The sequence below is a fragment of the Macrosteles quadrilineatus genome, unplaced genomic scaffold (genome assembly GCF_028750875.1).
Source record: "Macrosteles quadrilineatus isolate MER2022 unplaced genomic scaffold, UCM_ALF_1.0 Scaffold_1__1_contigs__length_201487025, whole genome shotgun sequence".
Taxonomy (NCBI): Eukaryota; Metazoa; Arthropoda; class Insecta; order Hemiptera; family Cicadellidae; genus Macrosteles; species Macrosteles quadrilineatus.
Window position 1 is genome coordinate 180,392,632 of NW_026542594.1, and position 12,832 is coordinate 180,405,463.

Sequence of the window (12,832 nt, forward strand, 5' to 3'; positions counted from 1 at the left end):
CCAATGAGTGCCAATGTGTGATGATAAATAAGTTTTGTTTTTGTTTTTCAATTCTCTGCATGGTGTGTTGCAGGCTTAGGCTAAGATTTTGATGTATTGACGTTTCCTTGTACATATTATTATGCTTTCAGGAAATAAATCATTCTCATTCTCATTCATTCATTCTCATCTATGATAATATCATAGACTAACCAACACAAGTGAGTATGTATGTTTTATCTATGATTATATGTTAAAAACTACTTGATAATCAATAAAGTAATTTCCTTTGAATCTGTTTTCTTACAGTCTGTGTCCATAACAGCTGTTTTGTATTTGTTTATTTTCTCCTTGCATTGTGCATTTTTTTTGCTCTGTTTGTGCTTTACATTATAATCAAACTAGGCTTGTTTCTTGTTTCGTTTCTGTCATTGTATTTGGATTTTGTCCATGTCTATTTGGATTGTTAAATGCTGGTTCCGTTTTAATTTTATTTTCATCAGCAATTAAAATGTCCGATCTTTTTAAATCTGCGTTTGGTTACTTTAGCAGTAACACGCCCGGTCAAGGAAATGAATTGGTTGGGCAAGTCGTTGAAATCGGTAGTGTAAAATTACGAGTGAAAAAAGTGATTGCAGAAGGTAAGATTTTTGTTCAAATTGTTTATATATCACCCATTTTCTTTTAATCGCAACCTTCCTAATGACTTAAACAAATACAAGCTAGTTAAATTCATTTTAAAATTAAACTTTTCGGATCACATCTGTGAAGCAAGGCCCTGAACTATATTACCGTACGTTGTAAACCGTCCAGTACAGAATGTAGATAAGCCTCAATACTCCTTATCGTGACGTTCAAAAGACATATTTTGAGGTTTCCAATAAATCTTGTGAATCTTGAAGTGTTGTAAATGTATCATTAACACTTCAGGACTGAACAATAACCAATAATTGAAGAACACCAAAATAACTTGTATGCAAGTCTTGGGTTTCTAAGTGGGTTCTTGTGAGTTAGGAACAAAGATACTTCCTATTAGGCCTAAGTCTAACTAACTTTTGAAAACCTTGAATTCCGGAGATCTGTGTTGTAAGGAATAGGCCTAACTTACATGATAACTTAGTTTTTGACTAGTGAGCAAAATAATCCAAAGGCCCCAGTTCCTAAAATAGTTAAGTTAGTAGGCCTACTTAGGCTTGAGTCTAGGACTGATTAAAATTAAGGAGAGGACACGCAGGAGTTTCATTGAAGCTGCGCTCTGCCGCCGCCACCGAACTGAGGAAGGGGCGCAGTGCTACTCTCTCCCTCCTCATAAAGTGTGGATCTAAATTAGGCCTACTTAATTTCAGTCAAATAGGCCTACACAAACTTTTTTAGCCTACCAAGTCAAACTTAGGGAATGACTTAAAATGATGAGTTATAACAACACTGTTAGGACCATAAATCTGGTCAGTAGCAAAAAATAAGGGTAGGTATAAAATAGAAATTTAGACACTAGCAGGGCCGGTTCTAGGAATTTTTCAGAGTTAAGCGAACCCGAATCAGCGCCACTTAGAATTACCCCCCCCCCCCCCAAAACCATGAACATAACTTAACCGTATTTGTGAATTTTTTCCCAATAATTTTGGGAAGAATTTTTCAATAAGTTTAGGTTAGAAGAATACTTGCAATAAAAGGCTGTTTATTATTCGCAGAAATTTAACATTTTTACAGTTTTACTCATCATATAAACTTTAGCAAAACCAAGGCCACACAAAAAAAACAGGCTTTAATGCTAATCAAGCATGACGTCACGATAGAAGACGGCAATGACGTAATGTTTGCCGTTTGTGATCAGCTGCTTGTGTTAATCTTTCCTTGGAAAATAAATAAATAAATACCTAAATCATTGCCGTCTTCTATCGTGACTTCTTTGGGCTGAATGGGGTCGCCACCAGATGATTTAAACAAAAATCTACTCATTGATTTGGCTTGTTATCTTCCTCTTCCAAATTCGCCTTACGCTTTCTATAATAAGTGCCAGACGGTTTCTTTTTTTCTGCCATTGTTTTCTTAGTATCGGCTCGCAATATGTTTTACTCATTCATTCAGTTTATACTTTCTTCTTATTTAATGCGCTAATTATATATTAAACTTAAACCACTCGTAATCATATACTTATCAACAATCATGAATCATCCAAACAATGCCAATACGATACCGATACGGTATACGTATACAACTAAAAGAGTGCAATACAACGTAATGCTCTGCTCTAGGATCAGAGCCAGAGGCAGAAGGGAGGGAAGGAAAGTTTCATGTTGTGTCAAGTGGCGGTGGGGCACACGGGAGGGACGATGGCTTAACATAGTGTCAGCCAGCGTTCGCCGCTAGAACCGCTAAGTCGAAAAATTTAAATTAATTTTAAAATTTTTAGTAATAAAATTAACTTTTTAATTATAAAATTAAACTGTCATAACCTAACCTAACCAACCAAACTTGCTGATAATATAAAAAAGATATAAGATAAAAATCAAATAAAGTAAAATCTTTGACAAAAAGTCAGCCTCTCGACGGGTCTTGAAACTCGAGACCTCCTGATCACTAGTCCGATGCGCTATCAATTATGCCACGAACGCCACTGGAATCACATTGTCCCGTTACGGTAATCATGTCGCCTCAAGAGAAGACATTAGCCACTAGAGATATGACGTCACCACACATTTAGCCATCGTCCCTCCCGTATGCCCATCCGTGACAAGTGGCGCTGCGCGCTTGCTTATCTCGAGCATGAGCGAGTCGTGAAATGAAACCCACAGGCGCCGCGCTGTACGCTGCCGACTTGCCGAGAGTACGCTCACTACAAATCGAAACTGCAAATGGCATTGAGTCCTTCAGTTGTAGTGCTGTACAAATATACACATTTTTCAAGTGCTGTTGGTACAAACAGAATAAATGCCTTTATTGTGGTGCTTTGAATACTTGAAATCTGAGAAAAAATAAACAAAATTACGTTGTTCACGTAAAAAAAAATTGTTCCGTTGGCGCCACGGCGCCACTTTTTGTGGCGCCATATGCGGCCGCGTAGTTCGCGTATGGGTTAAACCGGCCCTGGACACTAGCTCATTCTGTGACTGGCTCATACACAACTATGTTCTTTTGTAGGCCTAATAAAAGATTGGCTACATCTGGTCCATACTTATAGATGGGAAGTAAACATCAGTAAGTTATCCTATTGTCAATGATAGTACTTTCCTAATCAATAGTCTTATCGGCTGCTCTTTACGTTACGTCCTACACTCATTCGAATGAAACTATCGATTGTTCGATTGTTTCATTCGATATATCGTTTGGTTAGTTAGGTTAGGTTAACCTTACCTAATTAACCAAACGATATAACTTATCGAACAATCGATATAGCCTATCGATCAATATTTTCATTCGAATGAGTGTAGGACGTAAAGCAGCCGATAAGACTAAAAAAGGGCTATTTGGAGGCTAAAAAAGTTTGTGTAGGCCTATTTGACTGAAATTAGTAGGCCTAATTTAGATCAGCACAATCTGTAGGTGGGTCAGATAGGCCTACTCTAAGACGATTTTGATAACAATCTGGCTACATACAAATTTAACATGGGGATGGAATGTCTAGTTGTATTAATTATAGTTAAAGGTACCTACTATTCAAATTTCAAAATTCACGGCTTTTGGTGTAATAAAAGTGAGCACACTTTGAATTTAACTTTGGCTATTTAAAATCACCTGCCTAGCACATACGCCTTAAAACTATAGAGCAAGAAATGATTACCGGTATTCATATTCAAACATCTTTATTCATCATAAATCATGTACATTGGTGGTAGGCCCACAGTGAATAGTGTCAGAATACTTAAAATAACTATTTCTACGTAAGTTATGGGAGGTGGAAAACTCCTCAAAAGAATATAATGCTAAATTTATTAAATAATCTTTTGGAATTTTCTTGAATTTAGATAGGTTTGTTTCTTTTTTATCAATTCAGGGACAAATTTTAGAAACTCGTTACCAGCGAATGAGGTTTTTTTTTCAATCTTTTAATTTGTGAGGCTGGACAAACTCTCTTCTCCTCCTGAAATTATAAGAATGTTACTGAATTTATTACTTGCTCAGATTCATTTTTTTTTCAATAAGAATTGTTTCATAAATATATTGCCCATAAACTGTAACCATTTGTAGGCCTAATTTCTTAAAATGTTCTTCTTGAATATCTCGTTTAAGCTTAAGCATAATTCTGATAGCCTCTTTTTGCCGCTTCTGAATGCTATCCATACATTTTTTTGTTGACCCATATAATGCTAAACCGAATGAAAGATGAGAGTGAATGTGAGCAAAATATATCCTTTTTAGGGTTTTCAAACTAGGCTACAATAAAAGGACGTAATTTGACAATTTATTTATTTATTTATTTATTCACGGTAACACCATTTATACAATGTAGTTAGCATAATCAATTACAAGATGGCATTATTAACAACGACACTACATTACTAATGCAATTATATCAAACAAAACTGAACTTAAAAAAACTTTGGGTAAGTATAATATTCAATGAAAACAACAGACAATAATAACAGGCAATGCAGACAACAACAAAAAAAAAACAATCAATAACAGGCAATGAAAGACTAAAAATAACAGGCTATAAATACAAGCTATATAAATACGGCAAGCAATAACAGGTAATGAAAGGCTATAATGACAGGTTATAACTAATAGACTATAGTACAAGCTCTAATACAGCAAGCAATAACAGGCAATAAATACATACAAAAAATAACAGACAATAAAAATGCAGAAGCAATAGAACAACAGGCAATAAATACAGAGGCAATAGAATAACAGGCAATAAAAAACGCTCAATAGAATTCAGACAATAACATGCAATAAATAAATACGGACAATAATACAGGCAGTGAATGCAGTTAACGATGGTGTCCTTTCAGATTTATGTAGATTTTTTTGGCGGTCACAACTGAGGTGTTCCAAAGGTCAACGTGCGGGGACAGGAGGTTCCCAATCCTATGGAGACGGGGGATCACACTGTTGTGCTCATAGTTGTTGGCGTAGGCTTGAATAGCGAAGAGGTTCCTTGAGCGAGTTCCTCCTGGAACTCGAAAGTTGATCCGACCAAGTAGCTCAGGGCATACAACATCACCATTTAAAAGATTTACGAGAAGAGAAACATCAGCTAATTCTCTTCTCAAATGTAAAGATTGTAGTCCCAATTGAATTTCGATGTCGCTGATGGGAATTGTTGCATAGTTGTAACCCATCTTGAGTCCAACAACTCGAAGAAACCTTCTTTGGATTTTCTGTAGGCGGTCGATTTGTCCAATTGTATAGGGAGCCCACACAATGCTGCAATATTCAAGTACTGAGCGAACAAGGCAGATGAAGAGATACCTCAGCGCTGTGATGCTGAGACCATGTCTAGAGGTGCGAATAATGAAGCCCAGTGCCCTTGACGCCTTGCCACAAACCAACTCCATGTGGTCAAGAAATGTGAGGTTTGATGAGAACACCACCCCGAGGTCACGAACTGAGGTCCTCCTGGAAATATCACTGCCATCGATAGTATAGTTGAAGATAATAGGTCTCTTGCTACGGCTAAAGGTGATTGCAGTACATTTCTTGATGTTGAGACTCATATCGTTTGAGACACACCAGTCGCATATCCTCCTGAGGCAGTTCTGGAGTGTTGTACAATCTTCAATGGAAGAAATGGCCGTAAAAATCTTAATATCATCAGCAAATAACAGTTTATCCACATCCATGAGTTCTATGATGTCATTAAGATATAATGAGAACAGAAATGGACCCATATGTGAGCCTTGAGGGACGCCAGATGCTGCAGTGAAGGGTTTAGAAATTGATTGTTGAAACTTTACAATAAGTTCCCGGTTATCCAAGTATGAGCGGAACCATTTCAAGAGTTGTCCAGTGACTCCATAACCAGCCAATTTGGAAAGTAGTATCTGGTGGTTAACACGATCAAAAGCCTTCTGGAAATCCAAGTAAATGCTGTCAACCTGAAGTCCCATCGACACATTGGAAACTAGGAAATTCTGGTAGATTACTAGGTTGGACGAGGTTGACCTGCCAGTCGAGAACCCATGCTGGTGAGTTGAGAGGAGGTTGTCAAAAAGGGGCTTTATTTGGTCTAAAACGAGACTCTCAAATACCTTCCCCAAGGTGGGTTGAATGACAATCGGCCTGAAGTCACTTACATCGGAAGAATTTTGAACTTTGGGAATGGGAACAACAAAGCTGGTTTTTAATGTATCCGGAAAGATTCCTTCTTGAAGTAAAAGATTGAAGATGTGTGTCAATTGAGGAGCCAGTAGCATATTACAGTACTTCAGTACAGATGGAAGGTATTAGGTCGGGTAGTACAGACAATGCTTAAATTCCGGAGTTAGTTTTGGTCAAAACTTTCTGTGTGTGTTTAAGTTATCCCAATTCCAATTTTCATCTACAGTATTGTTAAACCCAGAAAGTTGATCAGATTTTCCTTTTGAATGTTATTTGAGTTGTAAGTTATTATTGGCTCTTTTGTAATTTTGTTCTGAGCTGTTCTGAAATTTATAAATTTTGTTTTTTTGTGAATTTAGTTATGATTGTAGAAATAGTTTCTAATATTCTCTAATCCTACATATGTAAAAATGTCAGTTTCTTCTGGAGAGTTGGATGGTACAATCAAATTAGAATCATCATAAAATAAATAAATCAGCGTAAAGACATAATATAGAATTTTGCTTGTAGGTTAAATTATCTTCCATGCCTTTAAGGTAACACAAAAAAAGCAAATGCCCCAAAATTGGTTAGGTTAGCCTATTTAAAAATCTACATAATAACAAAAAATGCTAACTCAATTTAAAATGTTTTTCACCATCCAAATTAGGCCTAAACTTTTCATGTAACCTACATTTAGTAAGCTTGGTTTTTAAACTGTAAAAAATTAAAAATAAATAGGTACGGTACGGTAGTTATTGTAATTGTTTTTTTAATAGCCTACTCCTATTAAATATGGGTCAATATCATAGAACTTTAAACATGAAACGCTGAGTCAATACAGCGAAAAAGCCGGCCGCGGAAGGGCTCCCCTCCCACCACAAGTCAGGGGCACTGACCCATGTATCACAGGACGCGTTACGTTTTCCTACAAATTCCGTCAGGTTTTCAGGCTTTCATTATTATTAAGACCTTGATTGTGGTGATTTATTGGTGTGTGATGATTCTTTTATCACAACATTATTGAAAATGCACTTAGTTTTTTACGAGTAGGTTTTATTGTTTGTTGTGCATTGAATGCCACACAGACAATTTTGCTCCATTATTCACTCAAACCTACTCACACCACTCGTAGGCCTATATTCGGGTTAAAATACGCACCTAGCTGATTTGCTAAAGTTCCTATGTCAGGGACCTGTTTAAGTTTGCCATTTATGAGATGGATCCATGAATGTGATACACTAACGAATTGTTTAAGATAAAATGTAATTTGTTAACCTTATTTAGCTACGTAAATCTAATCTGTTAAATACTGTACCTAAGAAAGTATGTAATATTTATGACTGTACCTATTCGATCAGTGGTCGTTTCCAAATTGGGACTGAAATGTTAACCTAAGACTTTCTCTATGGTATTTGATCAGTTGTCATCATTCAATTCTTTTCCTTTGTACTGTGTTTTGTGGCTTTATTTTAACATATGCTATGATTGTTTTGTTTACATTTACGTTGTTATTTTGTAACCTTCATAACCCATTTAAGACCAATGTTAAAATTTAAAAACGTTGAGTTACTTTAAAATTATATAAACGTCATCATAAATTGAAATTGGTTACGTCCAAACCATCCAAACATTTGTCAAAACAACCTTGGTAAGTTTGGCTGAAATATGTTCAGCCGTTACTGAGATTAAGTGTTATAAAGATTGCATTGAAGTTGATCCCAAAGAGCGTCGCTTCGCTCTGATCAATTACCAAGGTATATCCACTGAATTTCCTGATGTTTTAGGTGGATTCGGGTTCGTTTTCGTAGCTCAGGCTGTTGACACCGGAAAGGAATATGCTATTAAGGTAAGAAAAGTATTAGAATTAAATGTTTTATACGTTGTAAGCTTAAGGTAAAGAATTGCAATATGTTTACAAAACATAATTTAATAAAAACAAATACTTTAGGCCTATGCTAACATATCTCTATGAAATTTTGACACATTTTTGCTGTTGAACATAAGTTATTGCATTTTTTACTTGTAAACTATTACCATAAAATTTGTAAATGAATACTAAATACGAAATGGAAATTTTTATAAATCACAATTCCATCGTTTTATCTAAATAGGTATTTCTTAGTCTATTTCAATTTCTAGATTTCTTTTTCTTGTGTCTAGGCCTACGCCAGTGACTTTATTTGAAGTTCAAGTTAATTCATATTTTACTCTGGTGTTGTCATATTGCTTTAGGTTTCATATTAGTTACAGTTAAAAATTTGATTTTTTGTAATGGTTGATTGTTGTATTTTTATTTATTAATTCATTCAACAAAACATTATAAACAAAATACATCTCATACAAAGCTACAAAAGCCTCAGTAGGCTTTTCCGCAGCTATAGATAAGAGTCCAGTTCAAGGCCCGTTTCACAAATTCTAGTCAGTTTCATATCTGGTACAAGCTATTCTCTCCATCTGTTTTACTAAATAGATAAGTATTCACATTTCATTATCATTTCTTACACTAGGAAAACTAATAATATAACAAAAATTTATTAATGTTAGCTGTGTTTATTTTTCAGCGGTTAATGGCTGCAGACGATGAATCTAACAAAGCCATCACTCAAGAGATTAACATTCTTGTATCCTTTTTCTTGTGGAGTGTTTCACTATTTCTGCAGGGTTGCATGAATGCTAATGATTAAAAAAATGGTGTAGAACTGGAAATTTGCTTAATTTAAAGATTTGCTGTAGAATGGATATGATTTTTATTTTTTTGTAAAGCATGTTTCATGAAGATGATTTAGATAGAAAGACTTGCGGGAAATTACAATGTAGACTAATTTGTTTCTTATTTTCAACTATGATTTTGGTTTTTGATTCTTTAACACTTGCTGAATTTTACTAGGTTAGTCGGCATCCAGTTCAGATCGCGGCAATGTCAACCGGTACTGTGTGTGCGACAGGCCTGTTTGTTGTGTTTTCGTTAATAATAAAATTGTAAAATGTTATTCGTGTTCGTGTTATGTGTTTCAACTACGACGACGCTACTTCAGCTGAATGTTCAACGTCTGACGATGGCATTATAATGCCGAAACGGCTGTAACTCAAGTTACAACAGTTTGAGCTGTAGACGAAGGTAAATACCTATTTTTAAATACCTTTATTTTGTGTATTACATTTTATGTTACTGATCTCTGTTAAGTTTTAAGTTCCTGAGTTTTTTTTTAAAAGTGTGTTATCAAGAAGAGTAGACTACTAGAAATGCAAGTGTGTTTGCAAAGACTATCAAATGGCCTATTGAGCTAAAACAGCTAAAATATAGTTACTCCCACCCATGAGAAAGGTTGTTGATGAGACTAATATTTTGTACAAAATAATTACTAGAATAATAGGGGCTATTGCCCCTTCAAGCCACTAGTTTTATATTGTTTTCCTAAGCCAAACCTACAGAAACAGCTGGCTGGTCATCCCAACATCATTCAGTTCTTGTCTGCTGCTTTCATAGACAAGAACCAATCAGGGCATGGTATGGCGGAGTACTTAATTCTCACTGAGCTCTGCATCGGTAAGTTTTAGCTTTGATTAATACAACTAGACATTCCATCCCCATGTAAAATTTGTAGCCAGATTTTTTAACAAACTCGCCGTAGTTGATGTGAGCCATGACAGATTTTGCTGATCTAAATTACTTAATTCGGTCGAATACATAAACTTTTTACCTTGAAGTCAAACTTAGGGAATGACTTATGGTGAGCTAAAGCAACTGTTATGACCCATCAACTTGGTTAGCATAAAAAATAAGGTGTAAAATAGATTTTAGAAATAGCGCATTCTGTGACTGGCTCACACAACTAGGTATTTTTTAAATAAAAAATTGGCAACAGCTGTTCCAAATAGATGGGATGTCTACTTCAGTATCCAATAGTTAAATGGTTTTAGCTAGTGTGTTATTTTTATATTTTCTTAGAAGAGTTTGACAGTTTTGAAAACTTTGTGTTTTTGTGGGTCCATAGTTTTCAATTACCCTACTTTTTTTTGACGTTTGGTGTGTTTCTCATGTTTTTTGGAGGGTTATTAAAATTCATAATTATTAAAGCTTGTGCTTCTGTACCGTACATGACACACAGGTAAGACTGATATTCTCTTAAGTATCTTGTCAAAAAGAGAACCTCTTTATTTGAAAATGTTGTACAACAGCTTTACAATTTACACAACATTTTTACTTAACTTTAACTTATCTTGTAAAACAAAGCGACACGTTTGTTCACTCTAGCAATTTGATTATTATTTAAATTGTGGTTCTTGCTACTGTTGGAGCTTTTGAAGATTTATTTTAAACTAGCTGTAACCCGCGGGCTTTGCCCCATTTAACTTCTTAATTTTCAAGATTATCTCGTTCGCATGGCTCAATCACGTCCTGGTTGAAGTTTGTTCGCTACGCTCACTCACCTTTAGGTTGGAGCTCGTTCGCTACGCTCACTCACCTTTAGGTTGGAGCTCGTTCGCTACGCTCACTCACCTTTAGGTTGGAGCTCGTTCGCTGCGCTCACTTGCCTTTAGGTTAGCTCGTTCGCTACGCTAACTCGCCTCCAGGTTGAAGTTCGTTCGCTACGCTCACTCACCTTTTGGTTGCAAATTAGCTGTTGTCATAAATGTAAAAGAAATAATAGTGCTGCACCCTGTTGGTAATCCTTGTAACTTTAATGCTATTGAACATCATAGAACAGAACCAACTTGTTTAATTGAAACAGCTGTTAAGATTCAATAATTCCATTTCTCATAAGGTTAACATGGGAAACTCCAGAGCCACTGGGGCGGAGCCCGAAAGGATTTTTGAAATAAGAATATGCCTATATGTTAATTGGGAATGTGAGCTATCATCATGCCAAATTTCAGCCCAATCCGACCAGTATTTTTCGAGTTTACTTTTCCCATACACACATACACACATACAGCAACCACCTCTTTTTTATAATAGTATAGATAGATTATATATTCATACTTCTTAGTTTAAAGTGGGTAATTCTATAAAGTGTTGAGCATTTGAACACATCTTTTCATGCTCGTATACTTGAGTCACTTAAAGCCAAATTAATTTTTTCAGGTGGCAGTCTGATAGATGTGCTGACTGCCCGCACTTCTCCCTTACCTCCGGACATCGTCTGTCGGGTGTTCTGGCAAGTGTGTCAATCTGTCAAACACATGCACAGTCTCAGCCCACCCATTATACATAGGGATCTCAAGGTAAAGTAGGCTCGGGTCTCAGTGACGAATGAAAGTAGAGTGATTCATATGATAGACATTTGATGACTAAGACCAGTTGGCTGCTTCGAAATCTGTTTATCATCTGGTTTTTACTGATTTTCGGATTAATATCTGAAACTCATGTTTTTGGCATCTGTATTATATTGTTTGAGACGAAAATTGGTTTTACATGCCTCCGCCAAACAGCCCAACGATTAAAATTTGCTCAGTAGCTTAAATGTATCATGGAATACAACATTTTCAAAGCATGCAACTCGTCAATAACACAATTAAAACTAACATCACACTATCTAAATGTTTGTGTATTCATATCGTCTTTATGTTCGTGTTGTATTTGTTTGATTGTGTTTTTGAGTTGCAAGTTTTGAAAATGTCTTCGCAACAAAACTTGTAAGCTACTTAGTAATTTTAATCGTTGGACTATTTTACAGAGATGTGTAAAGCCTATTTCCGTCTTAATTACTTTATCTGCGATCTAAAAGAAACAGTAAATAATATAGCTTTGATTATATTAGTTGAGTCCCAAAAGGTAGTAATGCCGTTAAGTTCTATATGAATTACAGTTTATGCTAGGAATGAAAAATTTCCGAATGATTAAGCATACAAAAGTACACATGAAATGCCTCCAAATCATTTTATTTAGAAAGCCACACAATGTGTACTCATTTATAGTTGTATACAGAGTGTATAGAATAGAGCAAGATGACATTGTGGCTTTGTTACTGCCAAAGATAAGCATTTTCTTTAGCTTGAAGGCCAATGATCGAGAACAGCTGGATCGAGCATCAAACAATCAAAGAGCTACTGATTTTTCTGGGATAAAATCGGAATCTTTAGGACTACAAGTTTCCTCTTTAGTTCAGGATATTCCCTGATATCTGATATCTAGACGTCATCTACGCATCTATAGCTTCCTTTCCTCCATAATTTGTAATTCTAATCTTTTCTCCACATCCCTCCCCTTCTTCACCACATATCCACCTTCTTCTTTTTCTTGGTCTTTTCACAACAAAATGGACGTTACGCCAGAAAAGAACTGTCATTTATACAAGTTTGTAATGTAATAGGAGGGTCCAATATTGTAAAGAGGAAGTGTTTGGCAATGTTGTGTGAGTAGGCTGGTAGTGTTGTTAAACAATAACTTGTTGTGCTGACCTACTGAAGGCTGTTGCTTTAAGTAGGCCAGTGCACTTGATCAAGGGGTCAGTTTTGTGTGGAGTGGTTTGTGTGGTGCACCAGAGGACGGGGTCCTGCTGGGGAGCTGGAGCCCAAGGCCCTTGGCCTTGGGTCCAGGTAAGAAAATGTTAAGGGTTTTCAAAATTGGTGTTTAGAGTCTTTTCCAAATTGGGGTTTCAGTTTC

General features: G+C 35.9%; 1 protein-coding gene across 3 annotated transcripts in view; it reads left to right on the forward strand.

Moving 5' to 3' along the window:
- Positions 1-379: 379 nt before the first annotated feature.
- The window catches only part of LOC128990925 (cyclin-G-associated kinase-like), a 36,073-nt gene continuing 23,620 nt past the window's right edge, over positions 380-12,832 (forward strand). For all 3 annotated transcript variants that reach the window (XM_054413588.1, XM_054413596.1, XM_054413604.1), the window contains exons 1-5: positions 380-620; positions 8,010-8,071; positions 8,787-8,846; positions 9,658-9,772; positions 11,312-11,451. In XM_054413588.1, coding sequence (XP_054269563.1) covers positions 491-620; positions 8,010-8,071; positions 8,787-8,846; positions 9,658-9,772; positions 11,312-11,451 — 507 coding nt within the window. In that variant the 5' untranslated portion in view covers positions 380-490. The remainder of the gene's footprint in view (positions 621-8,009; positions 8,072-8,786; positions 8,847-9,657; positions 9,773-11,311; positions 11,452-12,832) is intronic.